A 19,573-nucleotide genomic window follows, 5' to 3' on the forward strand; every position below is an offset into this window, starting at 1 on the left:
CTGCACTTGGCCACGTGCCGCCGCCAGCGGCCTGGAGAACGCGTTCCCGGCTTGGCGGCGGGAAAAGCCCCGCTGGTCTGTTGTAGGAAGAACGGCAGTGACTCTGCAGCTCGCGTTCGTTGGTGGCAACAGGGGAGGCGGAACTGAAGCGGAAGTGCAAACCAGGACCTGGGGGCGGGGGGTGCAGGCTGAGGGCTGGGTCCGAGCACGCTCCGCCAAGGCTTCGGAAACCCACCGCAGGTGCGCCCGGAAGAGATAGACCCCTTCTCCGCCGGCCCCGCCCGCCCCCCACTACGCGCGTGCGCGCCTGGGCGGCGGGCGGCCAGCGGGCGGCAGTGCGCAGGCGCGCGTCGTGCCCGCCCCTTCCTCCGCGGCCGCCCAGTTCCGCGGGGGCCACTCAAGAGCCAGGGCACGGGCTGCTCTTAAAGGAGAAACGGCGGCGGGCACGGAAGGTGGGCCCCGTCCCTCCACCGCTGTCCCGCCCGCGCTTGGCGGCGGCGCAGGCGCCGTGGGAAGCTGGTAAGGCCGGGCCGGGCGGGCGCTCGAGGCGGCCCCGGGATGGCCTGTGCGGTGCCCGGTGCTCTCACTGTACGCGTTAAGCGCTGCGGCCCGAGACCGGGTGGGGCGGGCCCCGGCCCCCGGCCCCCGGCCCCCGGCCCCCAGGACGCGTCCTTGCAGTTGAAGCTGTTTCCCACCCGGCTCCCCTCCCGGGAGGAGCTCCCGTGGAAGAATCACGCCCGCCCGCCGTTCCTGCCCCGCGGTGGTCGGTCCCCTACTCCCGCCGACTGCAGCGAGCGCTATGGCAACGGTTTGGTCCTGCCCATCCCCCGCGGAGGCCGGCCGGCGAGCGGCGGGTCCGGCCGGCCCACGCGCGTCCTCTGCCTTGCAGGGCCCGGGCCCATGGCCGCCTCCCCGGCAGAGGCCGACGCCTCCCACCGGCGGCGGGAGAAGCGGCGGCAGCTGGACGCGCGCCGCAGCAAGTGTCGCATCCGCCTGGGCGGCCACATGGAGCAGTGGTGCCTCCTCAAGGAGCAGCTGGGCTTCTCCCTGCACTCGCAGCTCGCCAAGTTCCTGCTGGACCGGTTAGGGCACCCGGAGTCCCCACCCTCACCCCGAGTGCTGGCCCGTTTCTCACCTCAGCGGTCCGGTATGGACTGAGTGATGGTGGCCTCCCAGGGTCCGGCCCACCCCCCTCGCCCCCGTGCACAGCGCCCTTGGCGTCGCCCCCGTGCACAGCGCCCTTGGCGTCGCCCCCGTGCACAGCGCCCTTGGAGTCGCCCCCGTGCACAGGGCCCTTGGAGTCGCCCCCGTGCACAGGGCCCTTGGCGTCGCCCCCGTGCACAGCGCCCTTGGAGTCGCCCCCGTGCACAGCGCCCTTGGCGTCGCCCCCGTGCACAGCGCCCTTGGAGTCGCCCCCGTGCACAGGGCCCTTGGAGTCGCCCCCGTGCACAGGGCCCTTGGCGTCGCCCCCGTGCACAGCGCCCTTGGCGTCGCCCCCGTGCACAGCGCCCTTGGCGTCGCCCCCGTGCACAGCGCCCTTGGCGTCGCCCCCGTGCACAGGGCCCTTGGCGTCGCCCCCGTGCACAGCGCCCTTGGCGTCGCCCCCGTGCACAGCGCCCTTGGAGTCGCCCCCGTGCACAGGGCCCTTGGCGTCGCCCCCGTGCACAGCGCCCTTGGAGTCGCCCCCGTGCACAGCGCCCTTGGCGTCGCCCCCCTGAGTGTGCGAGTGCCCCTAGTTGAGGATACTGGTCCGCCGGGGCCCGGCCTGACCTGCCCCTTGTCCTCTGGCAGGTACACTTCTTCGGGCTGTGTGCTCTGTGCAGGTGGGTAGGCAGCAGCTGGGGGAAGGGGCTCAGGGGCCGTAGGGGGAAGCGGGGCAGCAGCGAGGGTGCGACCCAGGAAGACTCCCTAAGGGGATGGATCAGAGGGGCCTGTGGGAGGTGGGGAGAGGTAAGGCGTTGGGGAGCCCAGGCAGCGAGGTGAGCGCAGCCCGCGGGGAAGGGAGCAGCTTCTCAGGACCTCGCTGCCTGGGCTCTGAGGATCGGTAAGCTGGATGGGACCAGGGCTGCCCTGCCCAGGGTGTTACCCGGCCAGGCTGTCTGGGTGTGGCGCTCCAGGGTGAGAAGCGGGGGCACCCCAGCTGGCTCTGACTGTCACCTTCACCCCTTTAGGTCCTAAGCCTTTGCCCCCCAAGGGTCTGCAGTATCTGGTGCTCCTATCTCATGCCCACAGCCAAGAGTGCAGCCTGGTGCCCGGGCTGCGGGGGCCCGGGGGCCGAGATGGTGGGCTTGTGTGGGAGTGCTCCGCGGGCCACACCTTCTCCTGGGGCCCCTCCTCAGGCCCCGCACCTCCAGCGGAGCCCAAGCCAGCCCTCCTTCCAAGTACTTCCCAGAGAAGCTGGTGCCCAGAGGCCAGGGGTGGGCAGGAGCCTGCAGGTAGGCGGGGAGGGAAGAGCTGTGGAGAATAGGAAGGGAGAAGGGTTTCCCTCTGTGGAGCTCAGGACCTTTGGCTCTAAAAATGATCTGTTCTCAATGGAATTTGCTGTCCAGGGAATATGGCCTTAAATAGAGGTTTAGGTGTAAAAAAGAAAGTGCATAATAGGATGTATGGCATGTGTGTTGGTGGGAAAATAAGGGGGGAGCAAGCACTTTTGAAAGAATGAAGTCTCTCTGGGAAGGCAAGGGGAGACCAGACTGCCTGTGGGGAGAGCTAGGCCACTAGGGGGCAGTATTGGAAAGGAGACTTTTCGCAATGTACCTTTTTAGACTTGTGTGTGCTGTTTTTGACCATGTGAATGTGTCGTCTTTAAAATAAAATACCCTTTCCCACTGTAGTAGCCTCTTCCCCTCCCTAAGAGTCCTCCCATGAATTCAGACCTCAGAGCCCACCTGCCCTCATCCCTTCGGCCAGAGTTTCTTCCCCTTTAACCCCACCTGTGCCAACAGGTTTGGAATCTGAACGTGAGGAGAGGACTCAGGAGGTGAGGTTGCCCAGGTGAGGCTGGGTGAAGGAGGGGCAAGCTAGATGGGTGGGCAGTGGGGTGAGGGATCAGAACCTCAGGCTTGCCTTCTTTGCCCCTGCAGGGGAATGGGACCCCCGCCGGAGTCCTTCCTGCCCCCAGGAGGCGAGGGGGAGGATGAAGATGAGAGTGAAGAGGAGATGCTCAGTGATGCCAGCCCGTGGACCTACAGCTCCTCCTCAGACAAGCAAGTTGGGGCTGAGGGAGGACAGTGAGCAGGGCAGGAGCGGGCAGCCGACCAGGGTGAAGAGCTTTGCGGACTTGGTGGGAAGGGCACAAAGAACTGGAGGCTTGGAATTGGGTGGAAAGGGGTTGAGTTAGGCTTCAAGGGAGAATGAAGGCCGGATGCAGAGAGGAGTAGAGGCCTGGGTGGAGTTGTTCTGAGTTTGGGATCATCTCAGTTTCGGGGCTGGGGTGGGGCTGTGGCTGGCTGAGGGCCCAGGAGTTAATGTCCTCCTCTTCACTCTTTCAGCTGTGAGCCAGATGCCCCCAGGCCGCACCCTTCCCCTGTCACCCATGCACTTGAGGAAGGAGAGACACCTCTGGCCCCTGCAGCTGCCCCCACTTCTCTTGCTGTGCCACCCTCATCAGCATCCCCGCTGCGGTCTGGAGCTCCCCTGTCTGTAGAAGATGAGGGGAAACCGGAGCTCTGCCAGACCCCTCCGGTGGCCCAGCACACTCAGGCCCTGGCCAGGTAACCGACTGGCTGAGACGGAGGCAGGGTGTCCTGGGACATGGCCCTTCCCTGAGGCCCTCTGCTCCCTCTTTGCTGCTCGTAGCCCTGGGAGTCAGGTCCAGTCTGCTCTGGCGGTAGCCTGGGATGAGGACAGTGCACAGATTGGCCCCAAGAGAATTAGGTAAGGCTGGGGGAGGGTTCTGGAAGGGGCTGAGAGGAGAGCCTGCAGGAGTCTTCATGCTCCTCCCTATTCTGCTCCCCCAGGAAAGCTGCCAAAAAGGAGCTGCTGCCTTGTGACTACCCTGGCTGTGGGAGGATCTTCTCCAACCGCCAGTATTTGAATGTGAGGATGTGAAGGGCACAGGTTGGGTTCCATGTGGCCTCGGTGGAGAAGGGCTGAAGGAGAAGCTGAGGCAAAGGAACCTGGGGTGCAGGGGTTGGAAGTCAGGAAAAGAAGGGTTGGGTGGACATGCAGAGCTTACCTGCAGTTCGTAATCACTAAACCAGGTGACTGATAGGGAAGGCAGAAAACCCAGCCTTGGACACACTACCCCTGCCCACTCCTGCTTGTCACATGGCCTCCAGGGACCACAGGAGATGACAGTAGCATCCTCAGGTTCTCTGGGTGATAGCAACTGTTATAAGCACTTGACCTTTTGATCTTCAAAACGTCTACTCAGATGCTGATACTGTTCCCACTTTGCAAACCAGGAAGCCAAGGTTCACACGGTTAAACTCTGTCCAAGGCTCCTCAGCTAGTGCGTAATAGTGCTGGGGTATCCGAGTTTCGTCCTCATATTCAGGAGAAGTTTGAGGCACAGAAAGGGCAGGGCCCACCCCGACACTCAGCCAGAGCCCTCAGGGCAGTCTGGGGCCTGAGGAGGGCTCACACAGGGCTGGGGAGGCTTGGGTGTACCTGGAGCAAGTAGAGGGGAGAGTCCCCAAGTGGCAGCGAAGCTCTGGGCTGTGGACATTCAGCAGGGCTGCTCGGATACACTGAGCCTGTTCAAGGAGGAGACGGAAGCAGCCCCAACGGCAGTTTAACTCAGAAAGTGGACAAAGAATACAGCGAGAGAACTCATGTACATGGACAACAGTGGGGTGGGGTGACTGGGGCGTGCGGGGGGTGGAGTGGGAGAGGGCATAGAGGGGATAAATAGTGATGGAGAAATAAATAAAATGAAATCAGAAAAAGGAAGGAATAGGATTTTGAAGGGGGAAGCCCATGGGATTTAATGAGACGGGGTGTGAAGCTGGGTCACATAGGAAGAGAGATGTATTCCAGAAGTACTTGGAAGTCAAGGTTGAAGAACACACTACCCTTAAGAGTGTTCCAGGTTGAGAGTATGTGTGTCCAAAACAGATGTCAGAGAAAATCATCGTGTAGCATATATCTGGTGATCTCTTACTGAAAAGCAGGCCATCTGGGTGATATTGTACTTGAATATTGACCGTGAAGAGGACAATCATGCCCCTACAGTCTGTCCCATCCCCACAGACATCACGTTCATAGTTGGGGACCTGGGCTTTACAAGGGGAAGTTGTGGCAAGGAGGTGAGATCATAGAAGTCAAGGCTACAATAAGATGAGGGCATTTTGTGGTCAGGGGGGAGGGGAGGGGAGGAACGCTCATGTGTAGGTGATGTGAGCCAGGGTGACGGTTTTCGGCAGAGGAGCCTGTCCAGTGGGTCAGCTCTGGGGTCTCCCTGAGGAGACCATTCCCCTCCTTCCGTAGCACCATAAGAAGTACCAGCACATCCACCAGAAGTCCTTCTCCTGCCCAGAGCCGGCCTGTGGAAAGTCCTTCAACTTCAAGAAACACCTGAAGGAGCATGTGAAGCTGCACAGTGGTCAGTGGGGGGAATGCCTCCTCGTCTCCCCCTGTGGATCCCTTTACCTCCACCTGTGGGTCTAGCATGTCCTCCTCTGGGACCGTTCACTTCCTACTTCCCTTGGGGATCCTTTACCTTCCCATCTGTGAGTACCTTCACCTCCCCCGTGGGGCCCGTCAGCTCTCTGCAGTTCCTGCCACTCTCTAGGTGACTCACTCGCACACTCAGCATGCATTCCCTGTGTTGAGCACGTACCTGCTTGAGACTGTTGTAGGTGCTGGGACGCCTCAGTGAGCAAAGCAGGCAGTCCTCACCGAAGCTGTCCACTCCCGTGATACAGAGCACGGAAGAAGTGAAAGCATGGAAGTGAGCGCGTGGGGGAGTTGCTCTTGTAGAGAGGGAAGGTGCCTTGAGCAAAGACCTCAGTGAAAGGAGAAAGGGAGACGTGTCCATCTCTATGAGCAGCGCGTGGAAGGATGAGAAGACAGATAGGTGGTGGGGGCCCCAAGACTACCATGAGGATGGCTTGGCTCCTGGGCAGATGGAGATGGTTTCCACCTCAGGGTCTTGAGCAGTGAAGGGACACAGCTGACTTGAAAAGGAGAGCTGTGGCCCTAGTCAGTTTGGCTCAGTGGATAGAGCGTCGGCCTGCAGACTGAAGGGTCCCAGGTTCGATTCCAGTGACGGGCACATACCTTGGTTGCAGGCACCAGGCCCTGGTTAGGGGCATGTGGGAGGCAACCAATCGATGTGTCTCTCTCACATCGGTGTTTCTTTCTGTCTCTCCCTTTCCCTTCCACTCTGCCTAAAAATCAATGGGAAAAATACCCTTGGGTGAGGAATTAAAACAATAAAAAGAGCTGTGGCTGCCACGTGGAGTAGGGGGCGGCAGGAACGTGCAGGGCGCAGTGATGGTGGTCTGGAAGCCGACAGAGTGGAACCAGAAGGGCTGCCAATGGGAAGGACACATTAGGCGCAGGTGGGAGGGGCGGGAGGAGTCGGGTGACTTGGAGGATTCCAGCCTGAACAACTGGGCAGAAGGTAATATGGCTTCTTGAAACAGAGACAGGTGCTGTAAGAAAGGGACATTTTATTTGGGGCATATAATGGATATCCCAGAGGATGTGAATCCGGAGTTTGGGGGTACAGGTAGAAAAAGTATGTTTGTCATGAGCACGTGGGTGGTTTTGGAGCTGTGGGGGGCATAACCCCACATGGAGGGACTGAGCCAGGTGAAGAGGCGGGAGCCGGCAGGTGGGAAGGGCAGCTGCAGAGGAGCCAGCGAGGCAGGCGAGGAAACTGGTATCGAAGGACCAAGCAAAGTGCTGGGGAGGGGCGTGCCGGTGCACAGGGCCGAGTAAGAGGGTGAGGACAGGCCACCAGACCTAGTGGGAAGCCATCCTTGACTAGATGGTGGGTGACAAGGGAAATGACAGCCAGAATGGAGTGAGTTCCAGGCGGGAAGGAGCTAAGGAAGTGGAGACGGTATGAACAACTCGGTATTGCTGAGAAAACAAGCAGAGAATTGGGGTCTTAGCTAAGAGGGCTGTAAGCTTGGGACACACAATGGGACCGATCCCTCAGAGAGAAAAGACTTACTGACTGGGGTGGGCACCCTCTGGTCAGTGAGGGGGTATCAGGCAAAGTTAGAAGGTGGCCACAGAGGAGCAGGTGGTAGTCACATATGTGGGCACAGAAGCGTTCTGGCTGGTGGATTTGGGGGCAAGATATGAGCATCCTCTCTGGGCTTCCCTCTTATTGATGACTTCAAAACAAGCTCAGTGCTGAATGGTGCCGCTGGAGAGGAGGTGGTGTGAACATGGCCTTCTGGACTCCAGAGAGGGGCGAGTGAGCGGACCAGGGAAATGCAGAGGCATATGGCGGCCCTTGAGATCTGTGGTGGATGAACGTGGAGGCTGAGGGGAGGGGTTTCTGCCCCCTCAGTATACAGGGGCAGGCCCAGAGTTGTGTTTATGCTGCATTGGTTTTAGCCTAGCAGGTACAGCTGAGGGAGAGAGGGACAGGTGAATTGGTGTGAGTGACAGAAGTCACTCTGTCCTAGAAACTGCGCTGGGCAAGGAGGGACTGGGAACGGCTTTGGGCGCTGGACTGGCAGCCTGGAGTCACTGGATTATCAGTGTGACAAGGTAGGGTATGGTAGGCAGGTCCGTGGCTGGAACTCGGATGGTTGAAATTGTGGTGATGGGGTATGGAAGTGGTGTTGAGAAGGGTGGGCTGCTAGGTCAGTGAATGTCATGTCACGAAACAGAGAAGTGAGTGCTGGCCAAGTAGGAAGCAAACTGACGCTAGGATAGCTGGAGAGTAGGCCAGGGGCCAGTATTGCATGGAGCACAGGAGTAATGGAGTCGAAGGCTGCCGGTGTGTGTATGTGATCTGAGGGCAGGGTATACAGAGTGGTGTTGCAACAGGTCTAAGGGGCACCCTGAGAAGCTTGGAGGTGGGAGGGAGGGCAGGTTCCAGAAAAAAAAGAGAGGGGATTGCTGACAGCCACAGGCCGTTGTTGGGGGCCAGGATGGATGTGATGTGTAGGCTGAGTGGGGACAGTACTCCTGTGGGGGCTGGTGGATGGGATGAGGAAGGGCCACAGCCTGGAGATGGATGCTGGGGTGTCCCCATGCCCCCGCAGACACCCGGGACTACATCTGTGAATTCTGCGCCCGGTCTTTCCGCACCAGCAGCAACCTGGTCATCCACCGGCGCATCCACACTGGAGAGAAGCCGCTGCAGTGAGTGTGGGGTGTTGGAGGAGGGGGCCGGCAGGACACTCAGGCGACTGGGCTGAGGCCCCTAACTCCCCTCTGCTGACCCGGGCACAGGTGTGAGATCTGCGGCTTCACCTGCCGCCAGAAGGCCTCCCTGAACTGGCACCGGCGCAAGCACGCAGAGACAGCAGCCACCCTGCGCTTCCCCTGCGAGGTCTGTGGCAAGTGCTTTGAGAAGCCGGACAGCGTCGCAGCTCACTGCAGCAAGAGCCACCCAGCACTGCTCCTGGCCCCATCAGAGCAACTCAGCCCAGCGGAGCCCAGTTCCAGTGTCTCTCCCCCTGCGCTCCTGGGGGCCAGCGATGGGTGCAGGCCCTCGAGTGTCTCAGGCTCTGACCCTGCTTCCTAAGCAGTGGCCGCGGGACTGAAGAGGAGAACGGCCAGCCGCCTGGTTCCTGGGAACTAGGGAGAGGGAGAGTCAGGGCACAGGCAGGACTGGACTCCAGGGCGGTAAGGTGTAGTAGTCTTCCTACAGGACAGAATAAACTCGGTATTTTACGTGGACGTGTGGGCAAAGTGAATGATTTTGCACCAGAGGCGCAGGAATCGATTCCTTTGTAGGCACTCTGCGGGTGCAGCCCAGGCACCAGCCTCTTCCTCTCTGCAGCCCCCCTCAAGGACCCAGGTTTCCCAATTTGCTTGGGCACTTTGCAGCCCTTCCCTGTGGAGTGTGACGCCCACTCTCACTGGAGCAGAGCAGGCTGTGAGTGCAGGGAGAGGACCGGGTCACTGGAGGTATGGACCAGCAGGCATACGGTATGTGACCCTGGTCCGAGTTCTGTCCATTAACCAGGAGAAGCAAGTATACAGGCCCAAAGAGTCTTGCCTTCTAGTACACAAGCAAGAGGGCTGTGCATGCAGCATTGCTGAGCTGCCTTGGGAAGAGCGAGACCTAGGGACTTGGAGGGGCCTGACTCTCAGGTCACTTCTCAGGTTTGCAGAGACAGTGGCCTCAGGTTTGATAAAGGAGGCTCTTGGCCTCCGGAACCCAGATACATGCCTCCTTTATTTCACCAGTCACAGCAGAACACTGCTGGCCCAGGAAGTCCCCACCCTGCCCTGTTGCCTCTGGAGTGTGAGCTTGATTCACATGCTCCACTTGGCTGTGCCAGGCTTTGGGGACCATGTGGTCTTAGCCTAGGTCCCAGGGCTAATGTCCCTGCCTGGCTGGAGGAACTGTCCTGAGAGGCACCGGGTCTGGGACAGGTGGGCAGCCATGCTGAAGGCTCCCACCCACCATCATGAGAGCGGGCCATCTCTCTAAGGCAGCAGGCTGTATGCCTCTGGGTAGCCATGTCCTTCAGTTGAGCTAGCTCCGCCGCCATTTCTGCCTGCAAATTTCCAATCTGTCCGAAGACCAAGGGGAGGCTAGTAGCTACGTGGAACCGTGAGGCAGGAAGGGCAGGTGGGATGTGACAGAGGCCACATCTGTGATCGCTACCTGAAGAGGCAGGACATCAAAAGTACCCAGGCCAGAGAGGCAGAGGAGGCTCAGGCTGGAAAAAAAAGATGGGAGAGAGAAAACAGCTCAAGTGGGAAGCAGGGAAAGAAACACCCGAGAGCACAGCGGCTGGGGGACACCCCGCCCCCCGGGCTCTCCCAAGCATCTGGGGGCCTGTCCGACTCCTTCCCCCGCCCCCCAGAGGAGCAGAAGGACTGGCAAGGAAACAGGTGTAGGGCTCGCAGGAGGCCAGGTAGTAAAGGCCCCACCTTGTGAGTTGGCCCGCAGTCCCTGTGACTCTATTGGCGTTTGCATAGCCTACTCCAGGGCTGCCTCTCAGCAAGGCTCCCTTAGCTGGGACACAGAAGTCCCTGCTTTTGCTGTCCTACCGCCCAGCACAGATGAGGGCGGCTGCTGTGGTGCCTTGGGTGGTGGAAGTGGCGCGAGCATATGGGCCAGCTGGTGCTGCGACAGGAGCGGCTGTGGCTGGAGCACTTGCGCCCTCGGCACGTGGGCGCTCACCCCGTTGCGGGCGCTCACCCCGGTGCGGCTCGCGGTGCGGCTCCAGCTGGGGGCCCACGGGGGCGGGTTCTCCCCCCACTCCCTCCCTCCGGGCGCGCCACTATGAATGCAGACACGAACCCACCCGGAGCGGAGGAGCTGGGGGAGTGTTGAGGTCAGGGTTTCATTAAATGCGTGCATCTTTCCTGGTCTGGTGATTCCGGCTTGTTGGATTTCACTTCGCTGTTGGGAATGTGTCAGCTGACATCTGTGGGGTCACTCGGGGCCGCGTGGGGAGCTGCCATTTTCATGGCGAGGGCACGGGAATGGCCCTAAACCACGGGAATGGCCCTAAACCACAGGTCCCCTCGCCGGGAGCCAACTGGCTCTGCGGACATTGGACGCCGCGCCGCACCCAGGCCGCCGGCTCGCCGGCTCCCCCTCGCGGACAGGGACCCGGGCTGGCCGAGCGCGCGGCCGCCGAGGCGGGGAGCAGGGAGGTGCCTCTGAGTAGGGGGTCCCGCTTCAACGCCGCTCTTCCGCGGAGGCTTACGGATGCTTCCGCGACCGCTCGGCCCCGCCGGCCCGGCTCACCGGAGCGGAGGACCCTGCGCGGGGCCGGCGCGCCCTCCCCGCGTCCGCGCTGAGTCGGGTGCCCCGCCGGGTCCTCCTCAGACGCGCGCACCCTGCCAGTGCCACCACCACCCAACCCGTCCCGGTAGTGAGGCCTCGTACAGCGAGGCCAGGTGATACCTGCTGTCTCACTTGCCGGTGCGTTTCCGTGGTGTTTTCATTTTTTAAGCATTCCAGCTGCAGTGCCCTCACCATGAAAATGGCAGCTCCCCACGCGGCCCCGAGTGACTCCACAGGTGTCAGCTGACAGATCCCCAACAGTGGAGAGAACAAGCACAGAGAGTGAATCTAACAACCTGGAATAACGAGACCAGGCAAGAATGCATACATTTCACGAAATCCTGAATTTTAGATTTACTTTTTTTAAGCAATGGGGATTTTTATTAACTTTTAGTTGCAAACATTATAAAGCCAGATCAAAATGGATTTCAGGAAATGAAAGAGGAAAACAAGGGCAAACTTACAAGCTGCATCAATAACATACATTCAGCCGGGCAGGTGTGGCTCAGTGGTTGAGCATCGACCTATGGAGGTCACGGTTCAATTCCCGGGTTGCGGGCTCGAGCCCCAGTGGAGGGCATGTAGGCGGCAGCCAATCAATGATTCTCTCCTCATTGATGTTTCTATCTCTCCCTTCCTCTCTGAAATCAATAAAAACATTTTTAAAAAGCTGTAATATCTTTAAAAAAGATAAAATCACCTGGTACTTCTCATAAATTCTAGGAAAGACATAACAAAGTAAAGGGAGAGACCTTAAGAGTTAATCTGTCCCAAGATATCCAGCAGAGGAGTTTTAAAACATATAGATAGAAAGTATAAAATACTGAATCCCACCGACCATGCTTTTCAGGCTGGCTGAGAAGCCATCTGCCCTCTACACCAGATGTAGTTTAAATAGATTTGTTTGCCTTGCTTCTTTTTTTAAAATATATTTTGAGCCCTGGCCAACTTGGTTCAGTGGATAGAGCGCCAGCCTGCAGACTGGAGGGTCCCAGGTTCTATTCTGGCCAAGGGCACATGCCTGGGTTGCGGGCTTGTTCCCCAGTGCGGGGTGTGCAGGAGGCAGAGAATCAATGATTCTCTCTCATCATTGATGTTTCTATCTCTCTCTCTCCTCCCTTCCTCTCTGAAGTCAATAAAGAAATATACTTTTTAAAAAATGTATTTTGACTGCCCTGGCCGGTTTGGCTCAGAAGGGTCCCAGGTTCGATTCCCATCAAGGGCATGTACCTCAGTTGCAGGCTCAATCCCCAACCCAGGTTGGGGCGCATGTGGAAGGCAAACAATCAATGTGTCTCTCTCACACTGATGTTTCTTTCTCTCTGTCTCTCCACCTCTCTTCCACTCTCTCTAAAAAACAATGGAAAAATATCTTCAGGTGAGGATTAACAAAAAAATAAAATGAAATCATATATATTATATATCATACTAGAGGCCCGGTGCACAAAAATTTGTGCACTGACGGGGGGGGGGGGTGTTCCTCAGCCCGGCCTGTGCCCTCTCACAGTCTGGGACCCCTCGGGAGATAACGACCTGCTGGCTTAGGCCTGCTCCCAGGTGGCAGAGGGCAGGCCCAATCCCTAGGTGCAGCCCCTAGTCGGGCTCAGAGCAGGGCCGATGGGGAGGTTGCGATGCCACCCTCAGTCACGCTCAGGGTAGGGCCGATTGGGGGGTTGGGGTGCTGCCCCCTGTCACACTCAGGGCAGGGCCGATGGGGAGGTTGCGGCTCCACCCTGTCACCCACAGAGCAGGGCCCATGGGGGGATTGTGGAGTCGCACCTTGTCACACACAAAGCAGGGCCGATCAGGGGGTTGGGGCGCTGCACCCTGTCACACACAGAGCCGCAGGGCGATCAGGGGGTTTGGGCGCTACCCCCTGTCATGCTGATCCGGTGCCGGGAGGCCTCGCGGCTCCACTGATCCCGGTGCTGGGAGGCATATTACCCTTTTACTATATAGGATAGAGGCCTGGTGCATGGGTGGGTGCCGGCTGGTTTGCCCTGAAGGGTGTCCTGGATCAGGGTGGGGGTCCCGCTTGGGTGCCTGGCCAGCCTGGATGAGGGGATGATGGCTGTGTGTAGCTGGTCACATCCCCTTCAGGGTGGGAGTCCCCACTGGGGTGCCTGGCTAGTCTGGGTGAGGGGCTGAGGGCCGTTTTCAGGCTGGCGCATGACTGAAGCTCCCAACCGCTCCTTTTTTCCTTTTTTTTTTTTTTCATTCTTGGATTTATGGCTGTCACTGGAGCTGAGAGCCGGCTTTTGCTGTGAGACCTCGCTGCTGAAAGCAGGTTTCTGGGCTTTGTTTACTTTCTGTATTTGAAACTTTGTTGTGACTCCAGCTCTGAGATCCCGGCTGACTGAAAACAGGTTTCTGGGGTTTTGTTTAGCTTCTATATTTGTAACAATGTTTCTTAGCAGCTCAGAGCCCAGCAGCGGCAGGCGGGGAACGTTGGAGTCCTCCGTCACTGAAGCAAGCAAGCCTCATTTTAGCTTCAAGCTGCCTGGCTGCTGGCCACCATCTTGGCTGGCAGTTAATTTGCATATCGCCCTAATTAGCCAATGGGAAGGGTAGCGGACGTATGGCTAATTACCATGTTTCTCTTTTATTAGATAGGAGATATATAGATAGATCTATCTATCTATCTATCTATCTACACACACATACTAGCTGTACCCGGCCACGTGTTGCTGTGGCTCGGTCTGGTTAAATGGAAAAGAAAGAAAAGAGAAAGCACACGCTTCTAATATGTTTAATTTCACAATGCTTGCGGGTATACAATATTTTTTGTCGTTCCATTGTCTGCAGATATAGAGATTGTCTGGTTTGCTCTCTCCGAAACACGCAACATATAATTGTCCACGTGAGAAGCAATCCGTGTCTAGGTCTAAACCGCACAATTCTAAAGATTGGCCCTGAGCTTTGTTGATGGTGATTGCAAACATCAATGGAATTGGGAATTGCAATCTCTTAAATTGAAATGGCATATCCGTTGGAATCATAGGAATGCGAGGAATGAGGACATCTTCACCTTTGAAAGGTCCTGTCAAGATGTTGCTTCTACGACGTTGCTCATTAATTTTTTTACTGCAAGTCGCGTGCCGTTGCAAAGCTTTGGCTGGCGATATTTTGCAACATGATAATTGGCACGCCGATTTTCAATTGCAATATGTGCAGTGGCATCCCTGGCAGATCGAGTGAATTCAAAAATTCTGTTGGATAATTAATTGCTTCATCTGCTTCCACATCAGTGTCGACAGACTTATATGTGACTGCCTCGCTTTGAATGTTAGACTGAGTAATACTGTTAAGTTCATAGACGTCTTTGTTCTTGGCTGCAAGAATAGCTCGTTCACTCAGCCAATCATGATTCTTATAATTTGTTTGAATATTGGGAAATACTTTTTCAACCAATTCTTCTTTTGACGTCACTAAATTGCAGAAGTTATGAGGCAATGAAATTCGTCCTGAGATCAGATCAACTGGCACCTTTCCGTTCCCAATGTCCAGCAATTGATGTGAGAATATCTCAGCTGATCGATCATTTTGCAGCTGGACATGCATATTTGTAGTTAATTTTATCTACAATTTATAACTGTAAACAGAAACATTGAAATGGAATCGTAAAATATTTAGTATAGCGTGTGTTGCTTTTACATCCAACAGATGGAGCTGTTTTTCAAAAAAAGCATGTTTTTACCTGTCACAGGTGTGACATCTATAGAATAATAGGTATATAGGTACATAAAAACACACGCGTATTTGAATGCAACATTGTGTCAAAATTTCAAAGCAATCGGTGAAGAACTTTCGGAGATTTAAGATTTTGAACAAACGAACATTTACATTTTTATTTATATAAATATACACACACACACACATACTGATTTGAGAGATGAAGGGAGAGGGTGAGAAAAACATCTATGTGAGAGCAAAACATCAATCACCTGCTGCCCACAAGCATCCCAACCAGGGATCAAAACCATAACCTGGCTATGTGCTCTGACCAGGAATCAAACTAGCAAACTTTCCGTGCAGGGAACGATGCTCACCTGACAGAGCCACGCTGGCCAGGCTTGCCTTGCTTCTTTAATAAATTTACTTGCTTCACTTTTTCTTAAATTGGCTTTACTACAAAGCAATCATCCCAAGTCACTCGTTTGAATTCCTTCCCACGAGACTGAAAGAACCGAGGAGGAAACAGCCCTCTCCCTTCAACTCAGGGGGGTGTCCTATGACAGCTTTCTCGGTGTTTCTGGGGTGCCTATAACAGAAGAATTGAACAACAAAGAAAAAAAAGGAGAAAAAACTCATGGACACAGACATCACTATGGTGATTGTTGGGAGGGAGGAGGTGGAGGAGGCTTTAGGGGGGATAAATGGTGATGGTCAGATCTGACGTGGGGTGGTGAACCCACAATGGGTACAGATGATGTGTTGTAGAATTGTAATTTTGTTAACCAGTATCACTTACCTCAATAAATTCAATAAAAGGAAAAAAAAGTTTCTAATAGTAGAAAAAAACAAAACCAAAATGAAGGAAATTTGGGTGAAGGAATTAAAAAATAAAAATTTATGAGAATATTTTATTTCACTGAGAAATGGTTGACTGTGATACTACCTAGTAATTAATGGCATTGCTAACATCTTTATATGGCTTTCCTATTTTTATATTTCATTCATTAGCCTAGTCAACAGGGGTGGGGTGGTTATTTGTGCCAAGGACTGGAAGGGGGTAAACGTAGTGGGAAGATCATGTAGACCTATGCTGTCCGTTTGTCACTAGCCCCATGTGGATATTCAAACCACAATTAAAATTTTAGTTCTACAGTCACACTAGCTATATTTTATTTATTTATCTTAAAATATTTTTATTGGTTTCAGAGAATAAGGGAAAGGGAGATAGATAGAAACATCAGTGATGAGAATCATTGATTGGCTGCCCCCTGCACATCCCCCACTGGGGATCGAGCCTACAACCCGGGCATGTGCCCTTGCCTGGAATTGAACCCAGGACCCTTCAGTCCGCAGGCCAACACTCTATCCACTGAGCTAAACCAGGTAGGGCTCCACTAGCAATATTTTATTTTATTATTATTTTGATGCACTGTTCCTAGAGGTACTGCAATACCAGGCCAATGTGTGGAGTGGACGGAGCAAGCTCCTATTCCATCTCCTAATTCCAAAAATCCATTTAATATATTGTCCTCGGATAGAGGACATATCATATATTAAACTGATAAGAACAGATACTACACTTGATCTTAGCCAAAAGGCCAAGAAGCGATTACTAGCTACATTTTAAGTTCTCAGTAGTGCAGATAGTGAGATTCCCATCATTGCTGAAAGTTTATTGAACAGTTGATTCTGAAGACATTTTTTAAATTTTTATTTATTGGTTGATTTTAGAGAGAGGAAGGGAGGAACATCAATTTTGTTGTTCACTTCTTTGTGCATTCATTGGTTGATTCTTTCATGTGCCTGACCTGGGATTGAACCCGCAACCATGTTGTATTGGAACAAGGCTCTAACCAAATGAGCTACTTGGCCAGAGCTGGAAGGCTCTTGAGGTACATTATCTACAGTGGAGATGAGGAGGGTCTAAGTTGAAGCTGTGGCAATCAGATGGAAAGAAGGGATCTCCCTGAGATACTTAATGTGATGCAGAGTGAAGGTGGGGATTCTTTTAGCATGTTTTCTATATTCCTCCCTATGGTAAATGGGTAGAACCATTCACCAACAAAGTAAATACAGCAGAAGCAGGATTTGGAAAGGGGAATGAAATCAGATTTGTACCCAGTGAGTGAGAGGCAAGCCTTGGGACAATGGTCTGAGAAGCTGCTGCATCTCAGATTGTGATCTGTGAGGAGTCTGAATGGAGCCAGCGTTCCAAGGAAGGGGCAGCAGGCTTGGGTAGGGGCTGGAGCCATGCAGCTGAGCAAGGGCTTAAAGGAAGTGGGCTGCATGAGACCACCAGAGGCTGGTGCCAGGGCTTAGAGGAAGTGGGCTGCATGAGACCGCCAGAGGCTGGCACCAGGCTGGGACACAGTGCATTTAGGCAGGGTTTCCAAACTGTGAGTGGGTCAAGAAATCAACAGACTAGGTCTCCACCAGCATTAAAAACATAGTATAGAAACTATGAATATGCTTTGCATGTAATATGAGTAATCCTATATAATAAAAAGCTAATATGCAAATAGACCAAACGGCAGTATGACCAATGGCTATGACATGCACTGACCACCAGGGGGCAGGCACTTAATGTAGGAGCTGCCCCCTGGTCGAACCCGGGCTCACTGCTGGCGAGCTCAGTGGTGGTGGCAGGAGCCTCTCCCACCTCTGCGGCAGCACTAAGGACCCTCAGGGATGGCGGACATCCCTCAAGGGGTCCCAGACTGAGAGGGGACCACCCCTCCAGTGCACGAGTGTCATGCACTGGGCCTCTAGTTTTACACATATATGTATATTGGGTTGCAAAGTAAAATGTATTTCTGGGTTGTGGTCCAAGTAGCTTGAATGTCACTGATTTAAAAAATGAGCAACACAAACTATAAGCTACATGCGAACTGGGACAGTGTCCCAAATCCTGGCACATAGTAGACACTCAGGGAAGACGTGCTGCATGAAGGAATGAATCAACATGTCGGAGAAATAAGAGGAAACCTAGGGCAAGGGTGACTCAGGAGCTAAAAAATGGTAAGAAATAACCCAGGGTCGAATGTCAGTGATGTGGCCACCGTCAGAGCACAAAGGAGCTTGTCTCTGTGACTGCTGTGGACTGGCAGAAGCAGAAGCCAGGCTGCAGAAGCAAACAGGCGAGAAAGGAGGGTTGAGACAAATGACAGTGGAGATTGAGATTTATCTGTTTTGTATCAAAGATAGGAAAATCCAACATACGTTGGAGATTATAGGAAAGGCATGTTCTAGAGCTGCGCTGTCCAACAATGAAACCACCAGCCACATGTGGCTACTTAAAGAAGAAGTAAATTGAAGTACAGTTCCTTAATCCCAGCTCCATCTCCGGCGCTCAGTGGCTACCTGCAGCCACCGGCAGCCTACGGTGCAGAGCCGACGGAACCCTCGCATCGCATCGTTGCGGAAAGGTCCAGTGGAGAGTGATGCTCCAGACAAGAGCCTTCCTTCGTGATGCCGAGGCCTCAGTAAAACAAGCCGTGCAGCGCCCAGCCTCTTCGCACTGGACACGCTATCCGAGCCCAGCAGAAAAGCTGCTCGGATCCCAGCACCACCCGTACAGATGACAGGGCGCCTGGCCTCTGAGGGGCAGCCCCGGAGGCCGGTGCACGCCGCAGGAAGGCTGCTGAACTGCAGGGAGCCGCCAGCGCCGCCGGGGTACAGGTGTCCGCCCAGGAGCTTCCCGCCAAACGCAGTCCCGATCCGTCCGTGCCGACGAGAAGCCATGACTGCGGAGGGCGGCTGCGCAGGGAGGGAGCGTGGGCAAGGCTGCGAGGGCCCGGGCACTGCACGGAGCCAGAGGGCGGATTCGGGCCTGGGCCCGCAGGTGGGTAATGCAATCGTCACAGTTTTACAAAATCAAAGAACAAATGAACTGACTCCCACGCGCACCGTACGCGGTTTCTGTGCAGCACCGCAATAGTAAGAGGAACGTGACAGACGACCGAGGCATTTATTATGCAGATCTGTTCACCGAGGCACTCAGGCTCCCGCTAACGCACGGCAGCGAGCAACGTCACTGCTGGAATTTTAAAAATAACGTTTCTAATTTTGTGGAAGAAATCTCTCTGCAATCACTTTTAAAGGGTCGTCTGGCACTGCCGGTTAAAACAACTTTTTCACGTGGGGTGAAGAGGTGAGGGAGGAGGGAGGGCCTCGGCTCTCGGGGAGTCTGGCCTGGGGCGGAAACACCGGTCCCTCGGCCTCGCCGGCGCACCGGCGGGCAGCGCCCAGGCGGCAGCGCTCGGGTCCTTCCCGGGCGCACAGGCCTGGCACAAGCTCCTCGCGGCGGCCGGGAGCGCAGAGTCCCCGGGAAGCTCTCAGGGGAGCGCTCACAGGCGCCAGCTTCCGGGGGACGGGACGCCGAGGAGAGATGCGCCCCGCGGAGCCTTGGGCTGGGCACTGAGGGCACCGCCGACCCACCGCGGCGAGGACCGACACTAGTGGAAAACGACAGCTCAACCACCTGCCTACTCCGCCCGAGACCGGACGCGAGCACCCGCCCGGCTGGCCGTGCCGGAAGTCCCCTCAGCCCACTTCCGGCGCGCTTCCAACTTCCTGGGCGAGGCCGGAAGTGGCTTCCCCGCACTCAGCTCCACAGGGTCGTAAGGCAAGATGGCCGCGCTCGCTCCGAAGTGGCTGGTCAGTCTTCATCCTGTTTGTAGCACTTCGCTACCTACCAGGGCCTCTCTATTTCCATCTCCTGGCCTAGTTTTTCTCAGTAAAGCTGGCTCATATTTCAATCTTATCCATCTGTGGCAGAGTACGGGCCGAAGGCAGCGTGAGGTGACCTGAGCGCGTTGGGCGCCATTTTGTACGGAAACTCTGGCCGGTTGGGCGGGGCGAGCGGCGGGGAACCCAGACCAGGCCGCTGGCTGGAGACCGTGGGAGGGCGGGCGGCCGGGCTGCCGGGTGGCGGAGGGCGTGCTATCCGCCATGTATTTCCGCTTCCTCTCGGCCCCGTCCTATGAGGTTGGACCGGCTTGTTGTGGGGAGGGC

At 55.7% G+C, this 19,573-nt stretch overlaps 1 protein-coding gene across 1 annotated transcript; it reads left to right on the forward strand.

Moving 5' to 3' along the window:
- Positions 1-391: 391 nt before the first annotated feature.
- ZNF692 (zinc finger protein 692) lies at positions 392-8,808 on the forward strand. Its single transcript, XM_081091537.1, is given in 18 exon segments — positions 392-519; positions 890-1,082; positions 1,792-1,823; positions 2,172-2,435; positions 2,946-2,994; positions 3,084-3,231; positions 3,235-3,282; positions 3,285-3,332; positions 3,336-3,365; positions 3,370-3,447; positions 3,450-3,467; positions 3,469-3,713; positions 3,799-3,876; positions 3,960-4,038; positions 5,431-5,545; positions 8,175-8,274; positions 8,365-8,628; positions 8,630-8,808. Coding segments are annotated over 17 exon segments (1,827 nt in total). The 5' UTR covers positions 392-519; positions 890-900; the 3' UTR covers positions 8,679-8,808.
- The last annotated feature ends 10,765 nt before the right edge of the window (positions 8,809-19,573 follow it).

This window comes from Myotis nattereri, assembly GCF_964212035.1.
Source record: "Myotis nattereri genome assembly, chromosome: 5".
NCBI classification, from domain to species: Eukaryota; Metazoa; Chordata; class Mammalia; order Chiroptera; family Vespertilionidae; genus Myotis; species Myotis nattereri.